The sequence below is a fragment of the Glycine soja genome, chromosome 8 (genome assembly GCF_004193775.1).
Source record: "Glycine soja cultivar W05 chromosome 8, ASM419377v2, whole genome shotgun sequence".
Lineage (NCBI taxonomy): Eukaryota > Viridiplantae > Streptophyta > Magnoliopsida > Fabales > Fabaceae > Glycine > Glycine soja.
Genome location: NC_041009.1, coordinates 44077393 through 44099375, shown reverse-complemented (window position 1 = coordinate 44099375; position 21983 = coordinate 44077393). Strand labels below are relative to the sequence as shown.

The 21983-nt window shown below is 30.4% G+C and overlaps 3 protein-coding genes across 4 annotated transcripts; all 3 read left to right on the top strand.

The window, feature by feature from the left end:
- The first annotated feature begins 1840 nt into the window (after window positions 1–1840).
- On the top strand, window positions 1841–3885 carry LOC114424217 (pentatricopeptide repeat-containing protein At5g15280, mitochondrial-like). The gene is made up of 3 exons (XM_028391068.1): window positions 1841–2194; window positions 2874–2981; window positions 3511–3885. The coding sequence occupies exons 1-3, from the start codon at window positions 1841–1843 to the stop codon at window positions 3883–3885; spliced, it is 837 nt and encodes a 278-aa protein (XP_028246869.1).
- Window positions 3886–5900: 2015 nt separating this feature from the next.
- On the top strand, window positions 5901–8739 carry LOC114421274 (imidazole glycerol phosphate synthase hisHF, chloroplastic-like). 2 transcript variants are annotated; one of them, XM_028387124.1, is made up of 4 exons: window positions 5901–6291; window positions 6794–7344; window positions 7642–7808; window positions 8432–8739. In XM_028387124.1, exons 2-4 carry the CDS (start codon window positions 7293–7295, stop codon window positions 8489–8491), a joined length of 279 nt encoding a protein of 92 aa, XP_028242925.1. In that variant the 5' UTR covers window positions 5901–6291; window positions 6794–7292; the 3' UTR covers window positions 8492–8739. The 2 variants fall into 2 exon arrangements, with proteins under 2 accessions (XP_028242925.1, XP_028242924.1); XM_028387123.1 differs by lacking the exon at window positions 5901–6291 and having other exon boundaries at window positions 6306–7344.
- A 690-nt stretch (window positions 8740–9429) lies between these two features.
- On the top strand, window positions 9430–13298 carry LOC114423437 (disease resistance protein RPM1-like). Its single transcript, XM_028390199.1, has 2 exons — window positions 9430–12340; window positions 12914–13298. The coding sequence occupies exon 1, from the start codon at window positions 9598–9600 to the stop codon at window positions 12307–12309; it is 2712 nt and encodes a 903-aa protein (XP_028246000.1). The 5' UTR covers window positions 9430–9597; the 3' UTR covers window positions 12310–12340; window positions 12914–13298.
- The last annotated feature ends 8685 nt before the right edge of the window (window positions 13299–21983 follow it).

The following is a 21983-nucleotide window of genomic DNA, read 5'->3' as shown; positions in this document are numbered from 1 at the left end:
GTGGTTAGTGTTTGTGGTTGATTAATGTCACATACTCATCACTCTATCTCTTAATTCTCTTCAACCAAACACTTTTAGCAGGAGAACCGTGTCAAGCATAATACTACCTCCATCCGTAAATATAATTTTTTTCATTTTTGTTTGTCTTTTTTTTTAATAGGATTTTGCTAACCAGCATCCTTATAATATTGATTAACGAGCTAAATAGAAATATTTTTATTGAGATGCTTAAAATTATGTTGTCTAGGTAAAAGAGAAATATTTTATCAAAAATAATTTTTTAACCAATATCCTTTTTATAAAAAAAATAATTTGATCTTTTGTATTAATTATTTTTTACTCAAATATTTTTAGTTACTTTATAATAAATATTATGTATTAAAAAATAAATGTATTATCTCTTATAAGGATTAAGTATGAAGATTATGAGTCCTAATACAAATTATGCCAAATTATGAGTCCTAATGTTTTAAAGAGAAATTTTGGTAAAATAATATAAATTGTTATTAAGTTTAATATAAATAATTATATTAGTCAAATTTTATTAAAGGATATGAATTAGTTAAAAGAATCTTATATTTAAAAATGAGATAATATAATATATATTTATTTATAGTTGATCATAATATTGATATAAATTAATTTTGGTCAGAAATCAAGAGCTTGTATAAAGAAAATATTTCTTTGTTTATACACGTTTGTTTAATACATTGAGAGATCTAACATTAATGAAAGAAGGTTCAACTCCTGCTGGCTCTCCAGTGCCACCGCGTCACGCTCCAAAAGGTTCGATCTTTGTGGAAAATTTTCAAATGGGGTGCTCACAAAAAGGAAGCTTTCAACTTCAAGCACCCTTCACAGTCCCACGAAATCATGGGCCTCGCTGCTCTTGCAAGTGGGGTTGTTTGAAGAAGCCGAGGACTTGCTCTTCACGGTGGAAAGTAACGAGATTTTTTATGATCTCGTAAAAGGGTACGTTGCTACGAGAGATTGGGAAAAGGGTGCTTTTATTTATGATGTTATGAAGGGTCGAGAGAAGGTTCCTTCGCGAGGGATTGTTATGATTTTTTGATTGATCTCTTGGTGAAGGTGAAGAGGACGGGTCTTGCATCTAGAGTGGCTTTTGATTTGGTGGATTTGGGTGTCCCATTGACTGGTGATGAGGTGAGAGCATTGGAGAAGGTTATGGTGCTGCTTTGAATTGATGGGAAGATTCAGGAAGCAAGGAATATGGTGAAGAAGGTGTTGGTTCTTAATTCTGAGGTTAGTAGTTTGGTTTATGATGAAATTGCGTCTGGATATTGTGAGAGGAGGGACTTCAAAGATTTGGTTAGTTTCTTTGTTGAGGTGAAGTGTGCCCCTAGTGTGAAGGCTGCTAATAGAGTTGTGAATTCGTTGTGTAGGAGTTATTGTTTCTACTAGAGCTAGAGGGTTTAGTTTTCATCCTGATGAAGTAACCTATGGGATGTTGATTGGTTGGATTGGTTGGAGTTGTCGCGAAGCGAAGATGAGAAATGCGTTGAGTTGTTTGTCAGTTATGCTATCGAAAAGCCTTGTGCCGCATGTGTATACTTATAATGCTCTTATAAGGTTGGTATGCTGGACCACACACGGGACATTGTTGACAAGATGATTGCGAGGGGGGCACTGCCTGATATTTCGACTTTCAGAGTTCTTATAGCAGGGTATTGTAAGTCTAGGCGGTTTGATGAAGTGAAAAAATTGATTCATGAGATGGGGAACTGTGGATTGGTTAAACATTCTTTGATGGAGAATCCGATTTAGAAGGGTTTTCTGATTTTGGGCTTGGACCCTTTTAGTGTGAAGTTGAAACGAGACAATGATGGGAGACTTTAGAAAATGGAGTTCTTTGATGAGGTTGGAAATGGACTTTATTTGGATAGATGTTGATGAGTATGAGAAACACATTACTTTGGATCTTGAAGAATCCATGGTACCCAACTTCAGTTCATTGTTAAGGAAGGAATGTAACAATGGTAACCTGAAAAATGCATTGATTTTGGTGGAAGAAATGCTTTGCTGGGGACAAGAATTGCCATTGCCTGAATCCTTGAACTTAGTGAGACAACTTTGTTCATCTAGGTCACAAACCAAGTCAGTGACCAAGCTGTTGGAGACAATGCCAAAGTCTGCCCATAAACTTGACCCGGAAACTCTCAATTTGGTTGTACAGGCATACAGCAAGAAAGGATTACTGTCCAAAGTGAAAATTATACTGGATGAAATTCTTCGAAATAAATTTCATGTAAAAAATGAGACATATACAGCCATATTAATGCCTTTATGTAAGAAAGGAAACATGAATGACTTTAATTATTACAGGGGTGTTGCTTGTAGAAAGAAATGGTTACCAGGCATGGAGGACTTTAAACATCTTGTCCATGTCTGCTAACAGAAAAAGCTCAAGGAAGCATCACAGTTTCTTGAAATCTTGCTTTTATCATACCTTATAAAAAATCAGACATATGTCATGTATTTCTAGAAGTAATTTCTAGTAGGGGTCTTACAGACACCACACTTGTAGTTTTAAAACAACTGCAACCTTGTTTCATCTTGGATCAAGCTGGTTATAATAATCTTCTAAGGGGCTTATGTAATGAGGGAAAATTTTGTCTAGCCTTTACAGTATTGGATGAAATGCTGGATAGAGATTTGGCACCTTTTTTGGATGTTTCAGTCTTGTTAATCCGTCAATTGTGCAAGGCTCATAGACATGACAAGCAGCAGCCTTCATTTTCTCATGCTGCAGATTGTGCATTGTGGGGAGCATAAGGAAAGCTGACACTCTGTTCCGTAATATGTTGTCTAAAGGGTTAAGTCCAGATGATGAACTGTGTAACATACTTATTCAGGGCCATTGCCAAGCTAATGACTTGAGAAACGTGGGGGAGCTACTTGGCGTTGCAATAAGAAAGGGTTGGGTGCTAACCCTCACAAGTTACAGGAATTTAGTGCGATTGGTTTGTATGAAAGGTAGAGTCCAATTCACGCTGAGCTTAAAGAACCTTATGCTTGCACTATGTCCACTTGATTGGCTTATCATATATAACATTCTTATGTTCTATCTTTTGTCTGCTGGAAACAGTTTGGATGTTAATAAGATACTAACTGAAATTGAAGAGAAGAAAGTTGACTTGATGAAGTTGGTCATAATTTTCTTGTCTATGGTTTCTTGCATTGTAAAGATTTGTCTAGTTCTCTGCATTATCTAACTACCATGATTTCAAAGGGACTCAAACCAAGTAACCGCAGCTTGAGGAAGGTAATAAGCAGCCCGTGTGATGCGGGAGATCTGCAAAAAGCCTTGGAGTTGAGTCAAGAAATGAGATTCAGAGGCTGGATACATGATTCTGCCATTCAAACATCTATTGTTGAAAGCCTTCTTTTGTGTGGTAAGGTACAAGAAGCAGAAACCTTTTTAGAATGGATGGGAGAGGAATCTCTAACTCTACTATCAACTATGATTACCTTATTAAGTTTTTTTGCCAGCATGGAAGACTTGACAAGGCAGTTCATCTTATGAACACAATGCTGAAGAAACATAATATTTCAATTTCCACCAGTTATGATTTTCTCATTCATGGGTTCTGTGCACAAAATAAACTGGACATAGCTTTGAATTTTTATTCCGAGACGTTGAATTGGAATCTCAAACCAATAATTGACACAGTGGAAATGCTTGTCCATAGATTCTGCCACGATGGGAAGACAGAACTAGCAGAACAATACCTAGTGGACATGACTCATGCAGGTGAAACTCTAATCAGAAAAATGTATTGCACTGTAATTAAGAGTTATGACATGGAAAATAATCTTAGGAAGGCATCAGAGCTCATGCAAGCCATGCAGGAAAGTGGCTATTAGCCTGACTTTCAAACACATTGGTCTCTCATAAGCAACTTAAACAGTGCCAAAGCAAAGGATACATGATCAAGATTTCTTTCTAAAAGTGGATTTCTTTAAAAGAAATGATTCAAAGAAATAGCCCTTCTATTGCCAAAGGGGTATTTGTTGGTTGTATTTGTAAGTACACTGTATATTGGACTTCATTTTTTTGGGAAAATTAATTAAAGATAAAGGGGATCTGTTTTTCACTGAGTGCATCAATCCAATTGTAAGTTGACTTTATCCTCTTTCTATATTTGGATTGGGGACTTTATGTAAACATCAAATGGTTTTGGAACAAAATGCACACATCTTCTTTTGTTTCTATGTAGTATGTATTAATTCTATAGTTCTTCCTGGAAAATAAAATAAAGTTGTATAGAGCTGAGACATGTTTTGGACTATTCTAAACTTGTATTCTATTCAATATTGAACATGGTATATTCGTATGAGGACATACTGAAATGTCTAAGCTTTTAGATTTGTTCATGACCTCCGAAATTTTCGTTTTAAGAGCTGTTGCATTGACCATGCTCAAAATATGTCTCGAATTTCAGTTCATCCTTGTTTCCACTTCGCCCTCTTTGGCTGCTAATAATTGCGGTTCACTTTCTCTGCTGTTCCTAAGTTCTTCCTCAAAATAATCTATCTATTAGTGTTGTTGTTGCCTATTAGTAATCAATCCATGAAATAAAGAGAATCTTGCTCATTTTCCAAATTATAAGAGTTTGAAGTTATGTTATATTGGTGAAACTTCTCTTACACGCAAATATGAAGATCAAAGGTATGATGATTACACAAACATCACAAATAAAAATAGCAAAAGGCACAAATTTTACATGGCTGACATCTCTTGCTAACATCTACAGAACATCTAAAACATATTTACTATCTCGAATAAGATTACCCGTTATTTGAACAAATTTAAGAAAATCTTCACTATTATAAGTTTTCTTAACAAACTTGAAAAACTTCCAATTACAAGACTTCCTCACTTGGGTGGTGATTGCATCTTCAAGTTAGGTGGTTCTTCTATCTTCATATGATCCCTTTATACAGGGAAGGTCCATGACTTCCTTTATAATTTAGACTTAATGAGTTTTAATTATCCCTTTTCTTCACTTACCCCTCATAATAATGAAGTTTTTCAAGAGTCAAGATACATTCATCACCTCATAAAATGCACCTCTTGGCTTTTCACCTATCTGCCTTAATGTTTGGAAACTAAGATTGATTTTTCCAACATGTGATGGTCTGCAAGGCTAGGGAGAAGGGACCCATGCTCAGATTAGATAGTTCTTCATATGGTACTCCAAGCGGTTGTTGGTGCAAGGGTTTAGTATGACCATTGATTAAGATGGTGGTGATACTTGTAAAGACTCTATTACGTTGGTGTAGGGATTGTTAGGGTGTAGTTGAGCGCAAAGACCTTGCTTAGGAGATCAGGTCTAAGTTCTACTTAGACCAATGATATAAAACGGATAATTTTATTTTCAAAATTATAAAATGGGGGCAAATTTTAAGAAAATATCCATTTAGAGGTAAGTTGAAAAAAAATATCACGTCTTCATTTACAAAAGTCGTCAAACATTGGATCGATTATCTTCTTATTTTTTGCGATTATTTTTTGAAAGTAGTATATTGGTTTATGATTTTAAATTTTTATTTTCAATTAAGTTGAAGGTGTGACTCAATTTGTGACTTATTTTTTTTATTGACTAAGCACGACTTGTTCTTTTTTTAGTGTTTTGTTAATATTTGATAATAGTGTTGTTACCTATTTTTTTTTTTAAATTAGTTTGTTTTACAAAAATTGTGATGCAATTTTTATTTTTTTTTAGAAAATGGTGAATTTATTTTTTCTTTTTGATATTATGAATTATTATTTGTTTTCAAATTTTAACAATTATTTTTTATGAGTAAATTATTTTTTACCTTAATATTTTTGTTAAATCAAATTAATAATACTATCAAGGTCATAAATTATTCTTTTCCTTTATTTTATATTTTATGGCTCTAAATCATCTAAATTCTTACTCTAATAAGAGTCTAATTAATAAGAGGCTGATCTGACCTCTTTTAAGGTGGTCCTAAAGAATTATGCCTACTAATTGTTTGAATTTGAAGTAGGGGCTTCTTATGTTTGTACTCTATCATATTGAGCTGTATACAGTACTCTATTATGGTATTGGGGGTGGAGGGTGGGGGAGGAAATGTGCTCAAGTATGCAGTAGGGTAATTAGTTTCTAATTCGTTTCTAGTTAAAGTAAATAAGTTCTGATAGTGCTCTTTTATGTGAAATATATTAAATTTAAAAATATTAAAAAACCATTTTATGTTGTTTCAGGTCCAAATGGAGAAGAATATGCATGGTATCAATGTACAGTGAGTTTATTTTATCTCTTTGCTTAATTTTTTTTATCATGTCCATTAAACTAGATCTCTTAATCTAGTTTTCCTTGCATTTAAGCATTCTACCATGAAATAGTAGATAGTACTAGAGTGACAACTTCTAGAGAGGCTAAAAGAAGCATAACTAGTAAGCAGAGGTGTTAGATTGGTTATGGGCAAATGCATAACTAATGTGACCTTGAACTTGTAATTGTCAAGTTGTCCAGTCTGTCTAAGTCATTGGTATATAAGATGCCCTCTACTTGTATGTAATTAGTGCTGCTGGTTATATTTGCAATACTAGAAGGGGACCACGATCATCACTTTCCATGTGCATCTAGCCTTCTATTTTTTTAGTCAATGGTTGTCATGAGATTTTATTTCATGGATCTCTTGGAATTTCTTTTGATGTGAAAGAATGAAGATAGTTAGTCATTTGACTTCTTACTTCCTGCAGTATTTGTTTTCTTATCTCATTACTTATGTTTATTGTAAGGTTAATGGGGGACGAGAAGGCCGGCCAATTGCTGCTTACGAACTAGCAAAAGCAGTTGAAGAGCTTGGCGCTGGTGATATACTACTTAATTGCATTGATTGCGATGGTCAATATAATTCTGTATCCTTTAACTATATTTCACTATATTTTCTCTTCATTAAAAGCAGTTTGGTTTTTTCTTTGAACACTACGCCAAATGACATTGTGTAATTCATGTAATTGACCTCACTTAGTGGGATAAGGCTTTTGTCATTTGCTTGTAAGAGTAGTTTTTTTAAATTAATTTTAAAAATTGTTTATTATTTTCAAAATTTTGAATGTTGTCTGGACCATTTTCATCATCAATGAATTTTTTAAAATAAAATGACTTTCTTATTTGCAATATATGGACACTAAAGGTGGATAAAAATGACTTTCTCTTTTCTTGAACACTTTTCAAAGGTGTCATGACTCATTACTAGTCCAGTCTTCCCAATTGAGGGGGAGTAAAATAAGATATATGTCCTCTACCTTGACCCTCAACTTGTTATGGGGATTAATTATCACTATGGGTATGTCCTCTATTTGATTCATTCTTAAGGCTGTTTTAATTATTTCTTATGTGCAATGAGATTGGGGTGTCTTGTTGCATTCATGAATTTTTTCTTGTTCTTTGTTATGTTTATGCCTCAATTTTCCTATTTCTGTATGATCTTTTATTCTTCCTCCTATTTGTACTTTCCCTTTTTTTACTCTTATAAACATTTTTCTATTTGAAAAAATGTAAGACCTTTTGGGGTAATTTGATTATATATTTAATAAAATGTTTCTTTTATTCTAATTTCTTTTTACTTTTGTCAATGTTTCAGGTCAAGGAAAAGGATTTGATGAAGATTTGATTAAGTTGATATCAGATGCTGTAAGTATCCCTGTTATCGCAAGTAGCGGTGCTGGTGCTCCTCAACACTTCTCTGAGGTGTTCTATAAAACAAATGCATCAGCAGCACTTGCTGCCGGCATCTTTCACAAGGAAGAGGTATTGCTTCTGTTTTGTTAATTTCTTAATGCTGATGGGAATGATTTTGATTTGTTAACTATGTTATGTTAGGGATCAATTATTGTATTGATTCATTTTCATTTATTATTATCATGTGTGTGTTTGGATAAGTTCTGAAACAAAAAATTTTATGATATGGATTTTTTAGAACTTCTTTGAGAAGATACTGTTTCTTTTCTTGAAAATACCAAAACTTTACTTTTTTAATAACTTGTCTAATTATCTGAAATTATTTTAGGTAATTTTCGGTTTTAAAGAACCCTTTGTCTTTAAAAAATTCCACAAACAAATGGAATCATTTGCTTTGACTTTGAATTACAAAAATGCTATTTTATTTTCACTTTGTTTTGTTGATTTTAAATGTTTGTACAGTAAAGAGTAAAAACAACTTATTATTTCCTGTTTTCACTATTTTCTATACAATTTGTTTTTTTTAAATGAACAAAGTGAAAGCAAGGTGACATTTCAAAAAATGAAAGCAAAACGTTTCCTCAAACCAAACGGATATTTCTGGAGTAATCAGTAGCAGATTTAGAATGTACTTAAGCTGATTTTGATTGATGTTATTCAGGCAGTGAAATTGAGTTTTCTATTAATTGCAGGTGCCTATTCAGTCGGTAAAAGAGCATTTGTTGAAGGAAGGCATAGAAGTTGGAATTTGATCATAAGCATTTAAGTGGTAAAATTTTGAGATGCACTTCATAATAAGCAGCACTATCACTCTGACCATTTGTTAGTACAAAATTGTTTCATGTGTCTCCTGTATGGTATAGTGTGTGATGTTTCTCGTGGGTTTGATATTGGTTATGGTTATTGGTTATGCATATATTTAAGATGACGGGACTGTAGTGAAGATATTTTTAAGGATAAATGTCCAATTTTGTCTTTGAAAATAATAAAATTATTGTACGTTCTGATGTCATATGTCTATGATTCCAGCCAATATATGCAAATGCAGCCAAAGATTTTCAATTTATGAAAACAGTTAATAAAACTCTGGTGTCACGTAGATATTAGTTAGGCTTAGGACTACGCAAACGTAATAATTTCATACTCTACCTATTTAGCAAAAGGACAAGTTGATGCAGTGTATAGGTACTTGTGGTATTCTCTTCCAATCAAAATTATAATTTATTTCAATAATGAACATAATAAAAGTTTCCATTAAAAGTTAACATAGATTATCAAACTAAAACTCTAATTCTGATTAAAGTGCAATACCAAAAATGTGAAATTATATACTACAAGTTTTGGGGGCAAACGAACCTTTAGGGTAATCTTTTTCTAAATTATTTAAGAACTCATAAAATAGAAAAGGAAAAAAAAATAAAAGTCATAAAATGTTTTTAGTTCCTTTCTGAATATTTTAGTTCCTTTCTTCCTAAGTTTTGTCGATTGTAAAATTCTACCCATAAAGTAAACAAAATAATTACATCCATTGGCAAAGAAAAATCTTAGAAAAGTTTTAAAAGATGCTCAGAATTACATGTATTTCCAAAAGCGTGACATTTTTTTTTTCTATTGGTAAATTACAGTCACAATCTCATTGGGTACGCTCCTGCAACTTGCTCCTCACTAATTCTATTATTTGTTTAATTACATTAACAGATCAGCAATAAGACAATCTCATCTTCCTCACTAATTCAATAATTGAACACTAAAGAATGACCAAGGGAAAGTGAATGTCTTCCTCTTGAAAGACACACTTTACTTTCTTCTTATCTCAATCTCAACACATACCAATAGCAGAAACTAGATCTAGACTAAGATGCAGAAATTGCAAGAAATTGCAGTGTCCTTGGCTGTTGATTATTTGCTTCCACCCTTAAAGAAAGCAGTGAATTCAGTCATGGAGGTTCCAAAAGATGCCGCAGACATGAAAGACAAACTTGATGAGATTCAAGCCATGATTCATGATGTGGACAAGATGGCAGCAGCTGAAGAAGGCAACTCACGTGATGGTCTAAAGGCAAAGGTGAAGCAGCTGGTGGAAACATCTTTTTGTATGGAAGATATCGTTGATGAATACATTATCCATGAGGAAAGGCAGCTTGCTCATGATCCCGGATGTGCATCTTTACCTTGTAAGGCAATTGATCTCGTCAAAACTACGGCCTCTCGTCTTCAATTTGCATACTTGAACCAGGACGTGAAATCAGAATTTCGTGGGATCAAGGAGAGGAACAAAAGTGAGGATTGCTCCCAAATTCAATCTCCTGGAGGACCCCAAAACATCACGTTTGACAACCTTCGAATGGCTCCTATGTTTCTTAAGGAGGCTGAGGTGGTGGGCTTTGACAGCCCTAGACACACATTGGAAAGATGGTTGAAAGAGGGGCGGAAAAAGCTCACTGTTATCTCTGTGGTAGGAATGGGAGGAAGTGGAAAAACTACTCTTGCCAAGAAAGTTTTTGACAAAGTCCAGACACACTTCACTCGCCATGTCTGGATCACAGTGTCTCAGTCATATACCATAGAAGGATTGCTGCTCAAGTTTCTGGAAGCAGAAAAAGAAAAGGATCCTTCTCAGAGAGTTTATTCTACAATGGATAAAGCATCGTTGATACATGAGGTGAGAAATCACTTGAGCTGCAATAGTTATGTTGTCGTGTTTGATGACGTGTGGAATGAAAATTTTTGGGAGGAAATGAAATTTGCTTTAGTTGATGTTGAAAATGGAAGTAGGATAATAATCACAACCAGGCACCGTGAGGTTGCAGAGTCTTGTAGGACATCTTCTCTTGTTCAAGTGCATGAGTTGCAACCTTTAACTGATGACAAATCTTTCGAATTGTTTTGTAAAACGGCATTTGGATCTGAATTAGATGGGCATTGTCCAAACAATCTTAAGGACATATCAACTGAAATTGTTAAAAAGTGTGGAGGTTTACCACTAGCTATTGTGGCCACTGGTGGCCTTTTATCTCGTAAAAGTAGAGATGCACGTGAATGGCAAAGATTTAGTGAGAATCTAAGTTCAGAATTAGGAAAGCATCCCAAATTAACTCCCGTGACAAAGATTTTGGGTTTAAGTTATTATGATTTGCCTTACCATCTCAAACCATGCTTCTTGTATTTCGGAATATATCCGGAAGATTATGAAGTTGGGTGTGGGAGATTGATTCGACAATGGGTAGCTGAGGGGTTTGTCAAATCTGATGAAGCGGCACAGACTTTAGAAGAAGTGGCAGAAAAATATTTGAATGAGTTGATCCAAAGAAGTTTGGTTCAAGTATCTTCATTTTCAAGGTTTGGCAAAATTAAAAGTTGTCGTGTTCATGACGTGGTACGTGAAATGATCCGCGAGAAGAATCAAGATTTAAGCGTTTGTCATTCGGCTAGTGAGCGCGGGAACTTGTCCAAAAGTGGGATGATTCGTCGCCTAACAATAGCATCTGGTTCCAACAATTTGACGGGAAGTGTTGAAAGCTCCAACATTCGATCACTTCATGTTTTCAGTGATGAAGAATTGTCAGAATCCTTGGTGAAGAGTATGCCTACAAAGTACAGGTTATTAAGGGTACTTCAATTTGAAGGTGCTCCAATGTATGATTATGTTCCGCCCATTGAAAGTTTGGGGGATTTATCATTTTTGAGGTACTTAAGCTTCAGAAGAAGTTCGAAGATAGTCCATCTTCCAAAATTAATTGGTGAGCTGCACAACCTAGAAACATTGGATCTAAGATACACTGGTGTGCGTAAGATGCCAAGAGAGATCTACAAGCTTAAAAAGTTAAGACACCTGAATGGTTATTATGGGTTTAAAATGGATAGTGGCATTGGAGATCTAACATCCCTACAAACACTACGTGGAGTGGACATAAGCCATAATACAGAAGAAGTAGTAAAAGGGTTGGAAAAACTTACACAATTAAGGGTGTTGGGCTTGAGAGAAGTTGAGCCAAGATTCAAAAGTTTTCTGTGCTCCTTGATAAACAAGATGCAACACCTGGAGAAGTTATATATTACTTCAAGAGATGGTAGTACCTATGGGAAGATGGATTTGCATTTTGATGTATTTGCACCTGTACTTCAGAAGGTTAGTCTTATGGGGCGGTTAAAGAAGTTCCCAAACTGGGTTGCCAAGCTCCAAAATCTTGTTACGTTGTCCTTGTCATTCACCCAGTTGACACATGATCCATTGCCACTACTTAAAGATCTACCAATTTTGACGCACCTTTGTATCCACCATATTGCATACGATGGTGAAGTTTTGCAGTTTCCAAACAGGGGGTTTCCGAACCTAAAGCAAATACTACTGTTACATTTGTTTCCATTGAAATCCATCGTTATTGAAGATGGAGCATTGCCTTCTCTCGAAAAGCTCAAGTTAAAATTTATTCCCCGACTGACAGAGGTGCCTCGTGGTATTGACAAGTTACCAAAGCTTAAGGTTTTCCATTGTGTTGATATGTCAGATGAATTTAAAGAAAGCTTTAATCTCAACAGAGGACAACGTCGTCAATGGATAATAGAATGATAGTGGGAATGAAAAAAGTCCGTCTTTCAAAGTGAGTGTTTTGTTATTCTTATGCTGAATATAAATGTTATTGCAATTGTCAACTCTTTATCCTATCTTTAAATGAAATTTTATTAAGTGGATTTTTTAAGTTTTTTTTTTCTCACAATATTTTTTGTGATCTTCAGGATTATGTTATTGTCAAAAATTTATATAAAATTTTACTTCAATGTAAGAAATTTATTTTTATAATTTTTTTTATTTCACTAAATTATGATATTGTTTGATGTTAAAGGTTATTTATGTATCATATCAATATTATTTTTTATTTTTAAGAAACAGTTTCTTTTAAAAAATATAAATTTTATTTCTAAAAAATTCATTTTTATATAAATTTACTCCCATGAAGAAACAACAAGAAACGATTTCTTCACTTCAAGAAATTTTCATTCAAAATGATATTAGCTTTTAACATATACGTTTTATTTGGTTCCTAAAGTATTTTGTATGCTTTTGCTTCTCATACCCTCTCTTTAATTTGGAGTATATGCATTTTTTTTTGTTTGTTTATTCTGCAAGCTCCTTTTCAAAATTACTCATAATATACGTGTTTTTTAATTGGTAGGCCCTGGGATTTAAGTGTCACGGACTTCTACTTGAATTGGTACTTTAGCAACAACAGCGTTGATATTCATCATGAAAACTGCCTTGGAATTCAGCATTGTTCCTTCAAGTCTCCAAATAAACAGAATATGTGGACCTATCTTAATTTCTTTAGCAAAGTGATAAAACTTCTGAATTAATGGTAGTGATGTAAGACATTTGGCTTTTTGATTCAGTGCCTTCTTAGATACATCATGTTTGCACCATGTTATGAGAATTTCTCTTTCACAGACTGTAATTCATTGAAATTTGTTTTCTATTTCTGAATCAGGAGAAAAACAATTTGTCACTGTGTAACTTTGGATGAGGAGAATTTTTTTTTAATTTTGTTAAAATTTCCTCTGCTAGTGTTTTCTCGTGGATGCTGCCATTCACTACACTAAAATCATTGTAACAATGCAACATTTTTCTAATAGGACTATGATATAGATATTGTTTTTAATTCCAAGATGTCAATCATTTTATTCTATAAAGATGTCTTTGTGGTTATACTCAAATTCTGAAAGAAATAACATTCTCTAGTCTTTATCAATCTTTTAATGATCAATGACTCATTCTACAAATGCTTTTACCAATTCTTAATTATCGTCACTTTTTTATTCTCTTATTTTCAAGTAAACCCTCATTGTAAAAGTCTAACCAGTAATCACCTAAGTTGAAGAGAATTGCAAGCCTTTTAGTTTGGAGTCTCATGGATACAATTTTGGTCCATTCTTTTAAGCACTTTGAAGACAATAGATCCAATGTTGACCATTTTTTGTAAAAATCATATTAATTATATATGTAAATTTTCAATAAAACTAAAATTTTCACAGATGGTTAAAATTATTCTGAAAAGAAAAAAAAAAAAGGAAACTTAAAATGAAAACATTACTAGGAACTTCATTTATGAGAAAAATTATAGGGTAAATTAATAACAAGAAAATTGTGACTTTTGTAACTGTATGTCATTGCATATAGTTGAACAATTGCTAAAAGTTAGAAACTAACAAGTGCAAACATCCTCTAAAAAAAGTGCAAACATTAATTATTTGAATAGGTATAGTTGGTTATATATACATTCATCATCGATCACCTGAAAACAAAATTTGTACAAATCAATGGGCCATAAATATGATTGTAAATATAAATATGTGGTGATACACACAACTAGCTACGTTTTTTCCTTAAAGACTATAAAAATGACTCAAATTTTTTAAGTTGGATTCTTAAATATGACATTTGAATGTGTCCATATGACTATTTCTAACCATAGTAGGTGAAGAATTAAGGAGAATGATGGAATTTAAGTGCATAGTAATGAGATACACAAAATTTGGTTGGCTTAAGAGTCACTTAGTAGGTTTTGGAGATTAAAGTAACACATTTAATATTAAATTTATTTTCTCTTCTAATGCTTTTTTTTGTGTTAAATTTACTATTAAAGTAACAATTTTGCTTTATTAAACTAGAGGTACTTTTTTTGCCTGTTTCTTTTTTCAGCTTTTATCAAATTAGCTAACATTTATCAAAAATATTGTAATAGTTTCACTTATAAATATAAATATTTTCATTAATTTATTTTAAAAAAAAATAATTAATTGCTTATCTGTTTTCTAAATTAGTATTATTAAAAACAAAGATTAATTGACATACTATATTTTACTTTGTCTAAATTTGTAAATTTTTATATGTAGATGTATTCCTAAATTTAATGTTAAATGTACATCTAAGATGAATTTTTTATATTATTTCTCAAGAAAGAATCGAGTTTTTTTAATATGTGGGGTTATTTTTTAAAAGAATAAAGAAAATTTTAACTATTGCAAAGAAAAGAAGATAATTTAATAACTCTACTATTATATATATATATATATATATATATATATATATATATATATTATAATATCATGTTGTTTTATAACACTAAAGAATAACTACTTAATTTTTATTTCTAAGATCATGGAAATGATTTCACTTTTACTATTGGAGAGAGTGGTCTAAGTGACTCAACAAAGAGTTAAAAACAATGAATTTGAAAGAAACGAGAAAAAAATGAAATGAGGTGTTTGGTTATATAAAAGTTAAAGTCTCGTTTGTTTAACAATTAAATTTAATTTTTCATATAGTGTATTCATACCAATGAAATTATTAGTTAAAGTATCATCTTTATTATATTTTTTATTAATTAAGGATATAAATATTAGTTAGTTCAGAATATATCTTTCCTATCATTGACGAAGAAGGGTCAAAGGAGAATGACTTTTCAAAAAAGAATTTTTTTGTCAAGAGTTTTTTTTTCTTTTTAAAAAAGGTATTTGAAATTAAATATTAAACAATTGCCATATAATAATAATAATAATAATTAGTAGACTAGTAGTAGTATTAGTATTATTAAATGTAATTAATATGATTATCATACTTTTTTAGTTGTCCTTTAATGAAGAAAAAATTATACAAAAGTAAAAGAAGAATGAATTTGAAAAATAAATTACAGGAGAAAAGGAAATATAGAACATGCTATTTGATTAAATGGACACTAAAGTATTATACTTATTTTACAATTAAAATATTTTTTTAAATTGGACCAGTTATTGAATTACTCTAGACATTAATTTAAGGTTCAATGGTCATTAAACTATTATGTGTAATTAGTCTTAGTATATTAATATATAACAATTTAATAATACATAAAATAATATTAAAGAAGCATAATATCATAACTTTACACAAACTAGAAACTAAAAAATATTTTTAACATTCAAATTACACATGAAATTCCAAATCAAATAAATCATAATACTTTGGTATAAGTTTGAACAACACAACAATTTTTGCTGATAATAACAATTTCACTATCAATTTTTTATATAAAAAATGAACTTTAATTGTAAAATAAATGGGACTTTAGTAATTCCAACTTAATCAAACAACTTCTTCTATATTTTCTTTTTTCCCAATTTATTTTTCAAATCCATTCTTCTTTAACTTTTATCGACATTTTTCTTCATTAAAGGACAAAACTAATTTTTTAATATTATATTAATTAAATTTAATGAAAGGAATAAATATTATTATTATAAGGCAATTTTTTAATAATTTTAAAAAAATATCCTTCACAATTTTTTTTTTAAAAAAAAAGTCAACTCCCTTGACCATCTTTCACCATCGATAGAAACATATCTTCTAATTTAACTAAATTTTATCTTAATTAATAAAAAATGACAAAAATATATTTTTTTAGTAATTACCTTCAAATGAATACACTATGTGAACGTTTTATTTTAATTACTAGTCATTTAAAAAAGGCATATGATAAGTAAAATATGCTATGCTTTTATAACTTAAGGCAAACTCTGCCCTGCAAAAATCTCGCCTATTTTAACCTCTATTTACTTTTAACCATCAATCCCAATATATAGTAAAAAGAAAATTTCTTTCGTGATCTTAGAAAAATAAATAAGTAATTTTTTAGTATTATACAACATGATATTACTATATATATATATATATATATATATAGTAAATTAAGTTATTAAATTACTTCCTTTTCTTTCAATAGTTAACATCCTTTTTTCTATTAAATATGAACTTGCTAAACTTTAAATGACTCAAATTCTTTCTTAAAAAATCCTTCTTAGATATGCATTCAACATAAATTTAATTTTAGGAATACATAGATAGAGAGAGATAGAGAGAAATTTACAAAGTTAGACAAAGCAAAATTTGGTATGTGAATTAATTTTTGCTTTCAATAATGCTAATCTACAAATCAGATAAGGAGTCAAATATTTAATTTTTTAAAAAATAAATTAATAAAAATATTTAGATTTATAAGTGAAATTATTACAATATTTTTAATAAATGATGTCTTATTATGATAAAAGCTTTAAAAAAACAAAGAAAAGTTCTCTAGTTTGTTTACTTTAATAATAAATTTAACCAAAAAACTATTAAAATAAAAAAATCAATTTAATATTAGATGTATTACTTTAATCATCAAAATCTAAAAAGTGACTCTTAGGCGAACTAATTTTTTTTTGTAACTCATTATATTATGCACTCAAACTCTATCATTCTCCTCAATTCTCCGCTTACTATAAATTCAATAGTTGGACTTGGATACATTCAAGTATCAAATTCAAGAATACAACCTCAAAATCTGAGTTACGTTTATAGATTTTTAAAAATAAAAGTAGCTAGTTAGTTATGTGTTTTCAAAGGCTATGAAGCATGAGGATTTTTTCTTTCACAATGACCAACATTTAAAATCAAGTTTTGGTAAGCACTTAATAGAAGAAAACACAAAATTTGTTATACATTAATAGAGATGTTTTTTTTGTATTGATATATTTTTACAAACTTAAATACCTATATGTTATTTTTTTTCATTTTCAACCGACATTACTACATTTATTTTGTAAAATTCCTTTTTTTAGTTGGCTTTCTGGATATACATGATATATATATATATATATATATATATATATATATATATATATATATATATATATAATATGTTGGGCATAGGAAGGCTATGTGTTTGTTTATATGTTAATGTATATTCACTTATTTTTTAGAACTTTGATTAACATACCTAATTTTTAATCAACATTTTTTATTTTTCTTTTATATTTCTCTCTAGCGACTCAACATTCTACCAATTCCTCCTTTTATTCTTCCTAATATAAACTCTCCAAACCTTAAGTCCATGCGCTAGCTAAAGTATCAAGTAACCCTTTGGACCAAATGACCCACTTTTGTCATAAACAAAGTTTTTTTTTTTTGTATAGATCACAAGTATACTATAGTAGAGGCAATCCTATTTGTGCATGGTATGACCACTATGAGTAGTAAATATCTCTATTTGACTGTTTAATGTAACTACATACTAAAGACTCAAACTCAATATCATTTGTTAAGTTGAAACAATCTCGCTATAGTTAATTCACGTGTTCAATGGTTCATACGAGAAAATTGACTTAAGACTATGGAACTTACATATTCTACCCATGAAATTTCAATTGCTAATCTAGTAATTGGAACTTCATTATCATTATTGTTGTCTGAAATCAAAAGTAAAAAATTTAACATTTTTTAACTATTAAAATTTAATCAGAAAAAAAGAGGCTTCCACCTCTTAAATCAACAAATATAACTTCACTCTAGAAGTTAGGAGATGATGTCAAACTTGATTAATGTATAGAAGCTAGCTAAGAGAAAAAATAGGGGTGACATACCTGAAGATTTACAATGATAACTTTACGTCCATTATAAAGTGTTTTTCAAAGGAGAGTTCCACATTTAAGGGGGTGTTTGGTTTGACTGTTTTCTGTTTTCATTTTCACTGAAAATAGAAAATGATGATGAAAATGTGTTTGGTTGGATTTTTGAAAACATTTTCAATGAAAATGAAAATAGGAAACAACCAGAAAATGAAAACAATAAAATCTCATTTCCAGTGTTTTCAATTGAACACAGGAACCTCATTTTGGGTAAAATGAAAATGTGATAACAAGGAATGCAATTTTAAACAAATCTAAAAATACAAAAAAGACAAGAAGTCAATATATCAAAAAATTTCAGTGTTTTTATTTCCTGAAAACAGAAAACAAGAAGTCAAACCAAACATGTTTTCAGAATTCTAATCTTTTGAAAATGAAAACAGTTTTCAGAAAATGAAAACAGAAAATGAAAATACAAATCAAACACACCCTAAGTTATTTGTAAATTGCATTGAGATGTTAGCAAAACAAAACAGTATTTTCAAAAGCTATGGAAAATTGAACATGCATGACTCATATTTATACTCCCTTCAATGTCATTATTGTTGCATCAAATCAAAAGTAACAAATTTAACATTTTTTAACTATTAAAATTTAATCACAAAAAAATAAGAATAGAAAATAAGAGGTCTCCATCTCTTAAATCAACAAACATAACTTCACTCTAGAAGTTAAGATATGATGTCAAACTTTATTAATGTATAGAAGCTAGCTAAGAGAAAAAATAGGGGTGACATACCTGGAGATTTACATTGACAACTTTACGTCCATTATAAAGTGTTTTTCAAAGGAGAGTTGCACACTGAAGTTATTTGTAAATTGCATTGAGATGTTAGCAAAACAAAACAATATTTTCAAAAGCTATGGAAAATTGAACATGCATGACTCATATTTATACTCCCTTCAAAGACATGATATATGCTTTCAATAAACCATACAAATCCATCACAATAAATTCCAATTATGTTGCAAAATTGTCCTCCAAAACAATTAAATACCTAATGAATTTAACCACACATGTCATAATTGCTGAAATTTTACATATAATTATGTTAAAAAGGGTTTAAACTTAGGGATTGTTCATATTGGAAGAGACTAGCAAAAATTATACATCCCTTTCACTTTTCACTTTAATCCAAGAAGTTAGTTTATGAGTACACTTAGAAATTATTAGAGTAGTAAAGTTTTTGCCACAAAACTTGAGTCAATGTCTCAAAATTTAGGCTTAAGACCTAATTTAATCTCGCAAAACCTATTTGTAAGGTGAGTATTTAGGACTACCAAAACTTTATAAGGACTACATTAGTCATGTCTCTAGTCAATGTAGGGTCTCAACCTCTTAAGAGCCAATGTCCAAACAACTTTTTAATACACTTTCTATGCCTAAGGCTATGGGTATGAAGCATGGAGCAAGGCAATGCAGGTTGCCTAATAATAAATCTAGGATAGATTTTGATATCTTTTTAGAATTTGGGTTTATAGCCTAACTCAACTCCCCACAAATCTAGGTTGAAAGGTGAAGACCGGTCAAGCTTTATAGGACTATATCGGGCATATCTGTAGTCTATGTTAGGTATCAATCCCTTAAGAGTTGATATCTTGATGACTATACGTAGTCTACAAAACTTCACTCAATCTTTCTAGTTCCAATAGCTTTGTATATAACATTTTATAAAACATTGGCAACTAATTTTGATAGGTTGTAGTTAAGACAAGTTAGAGGTGACCACAATTAAGAAGACTTCTTACCATAATATGCTTATATATAGTGTTGTTAGAAATAGATTTATTCACCCATTTAATAATAAATAATTAAGTTCCTACAAGTATGGATAAATATATGAGGATAGAAATAAACATATGGACAACAAAGTACTGGAAAAAATAGATGAAAAAGAAAAAGTAAAATAAAATTGTTACAATGATGAGAGAAAAAAATCACATCATTACCTTGTCCCCTAAGCATAACGCTATACCTAGCTATTTGCAATGCTTCTTAGAAGGATTCATCAATTTTGGAGGCAATGCATATCGATCTTACTTATATTATTGTTGTAGTTGTCCATAATAATAATCTCAATCAATATTATGAGCCACAAACTTAAATGATCATGAATGATGACTCGTTTTCTTATTCATGAGTTAAAATAATAACAAACAAAAATAGTCTAAGACATGTGATAGCACTATCCTGAAGGACTAATCTACATGGTGCTCAAGTCTTTTAAGATATAACAAGCCCCTCCCAACATGGTTGGGGGAACAAAACTATAAAGCAAGATTTATTTTTTATATGAACTCAATAACTCAGAGAAAAGGCAAAAAGAAAAAAATGTGGGAGAAACTAGGTCTAACAACTTTTCAAGAATAGATAATTGCAAAGAAAAAATAGTTAATTTCAAAATAAATATCTACTTTTGATAAGGATTATCCCAACATGGTTAGGAGAACAAAACCAGATAACAAGGTTTATTCTTGATATGAGCTCAAAGACAAAAAATGTGGGAGAAAGCCAGCCTTAGAAATTTTTTTCAATAATAGATATTTATAAAGAAAAAATAGTGTGAGACCAAGTCAAAATGATATGGTGAGTCAAAGTCAAAATAAATATTTATTTTGGATAAGAACTAAATTAATTTCTAAAAGATTTTTTCAAATTAATTATAAGAGGGTCATTGACTTGTTTTAATTAACTTTTTGAAAAATTCATACGGTTGGTATAGTAGTATAAAATCTCATTGTGTTCATAAGTAAGAGAACGATCTATTTAGTGTGAGAATCCATGTTCAATTTTTACCATATGCAAAAAAAATAGATCAATGAAAATCATGCCTTGCGAATGAAATTAGTATTGGATCTAATGGATTGGGGACACCCGTGATATCTAATTTAGAACAAAAGAAACTTTTGAAATATTCAATCAAATTAAATATCTATTTTTGTAAGTACTAAATTAACCTTTTAAAATATCTAATCAAAATATACAACACATATATAAGGTAATTGACTTGTTTATAATTTTCAGGTAATAATTGTTAATGATTAATGATATGTATTATATATTTCCTTGAAATTTTTACACAAAAAAAATGATTTTAATTAAAAAATAAATGAGACTTTAATTTACCATCTAACCAAAAATCTTATTATGTATTAATATTAGCTTTTTCTCCAATTTATTGTCTAAATACATTATTTATTTTACTCTCAATGACATTTTTTCCTTCTTCTCACTAAGCAACAAAATGGCAACGTATAATATTTATATTAAGTATATTATTATAAGGTAATTCCTTAAAAATTAATTCAAATGATTTTTTCAAATAGTTAGATCACTTGATCTTCCTTCACCAATGGTTGAAAAATGACCTCTAAATTAACTAACCTTTAATTATTCTAAATTAACAAAAAAAGTTAGTGTGAATTTGCTGCTTTAGTAAGGAATTACCTTAAAATGCAAACATGCTGTCAAAAATTAGTTTTAATTTTTAATGAATGAGATTTTTATTTTTTTCATCTAATCAAAAATCTTATTTTATATTTCATTTTTCTCCAATGTATTTTCCAAATACATTTCCCTTTTACTCCCGTTGGTTGACTTTTTCCTTCCTTCTTCATTAAGGGACAAAACAACAAAAATATAATATTTATTTTAATTATATTTGATTATTAATATTATTGTTATAAGATAATTTTACTCTCATTAACTTTTTTCTTCTTCATTAAGGGACAAAAGGATAAAATATAATTTTAATTTATTTATTTTTA

Coding starts and splice junctions, on each gene's coding strand:
- LOC114423437 (XM_028390199.1), top strand. CDS start 9,598: ATGCAGAAATTGCAAGAAATTGCAGTGTCCTTGGCTGTTGATTATTTG.
- LOC114421274 (XM_028387124.1), top strand. CDS start 7,293: ATGTCCTCTACCTTGACCCTCAACTTGTTATGGGGATTAATTATCACT. Junction 7,345..7,641: donor GGGATTAATTATCACTATGG/GTATGTCCTCTA, acceptor TCAATGTTTCAG/GTCAAGGAAAAGGATTTGAT. Junction 7,809..8,431: donor GCATCTTTCACAAGGAAGAG/GTATTGCTTCTG, acceptor TATTAATTGCAG/GTGCCTATTCAGTCGGTAAA.
- LOC114424217 (XM_028391068.1), top strand. CDS start 1,841: ATGATGGGAGACTTTAGAAAATGGAGTTCTTTGATGAGGTTGGAAATG. Junction 2,195..2,873: donor CTCTCAATTTGGTTGTACAG/GCATACAGCAAG, acceptor ATACTTATTCAG/GGCCATTGCCAAGCTAATGA. Junction 2,982..3,510: donor ACAGGAATTTAGTGCGATTG/GTTTGTATGAAA, acceptor TTTTTTTGCCAG/CATGGAAGACTTGACAAGGC.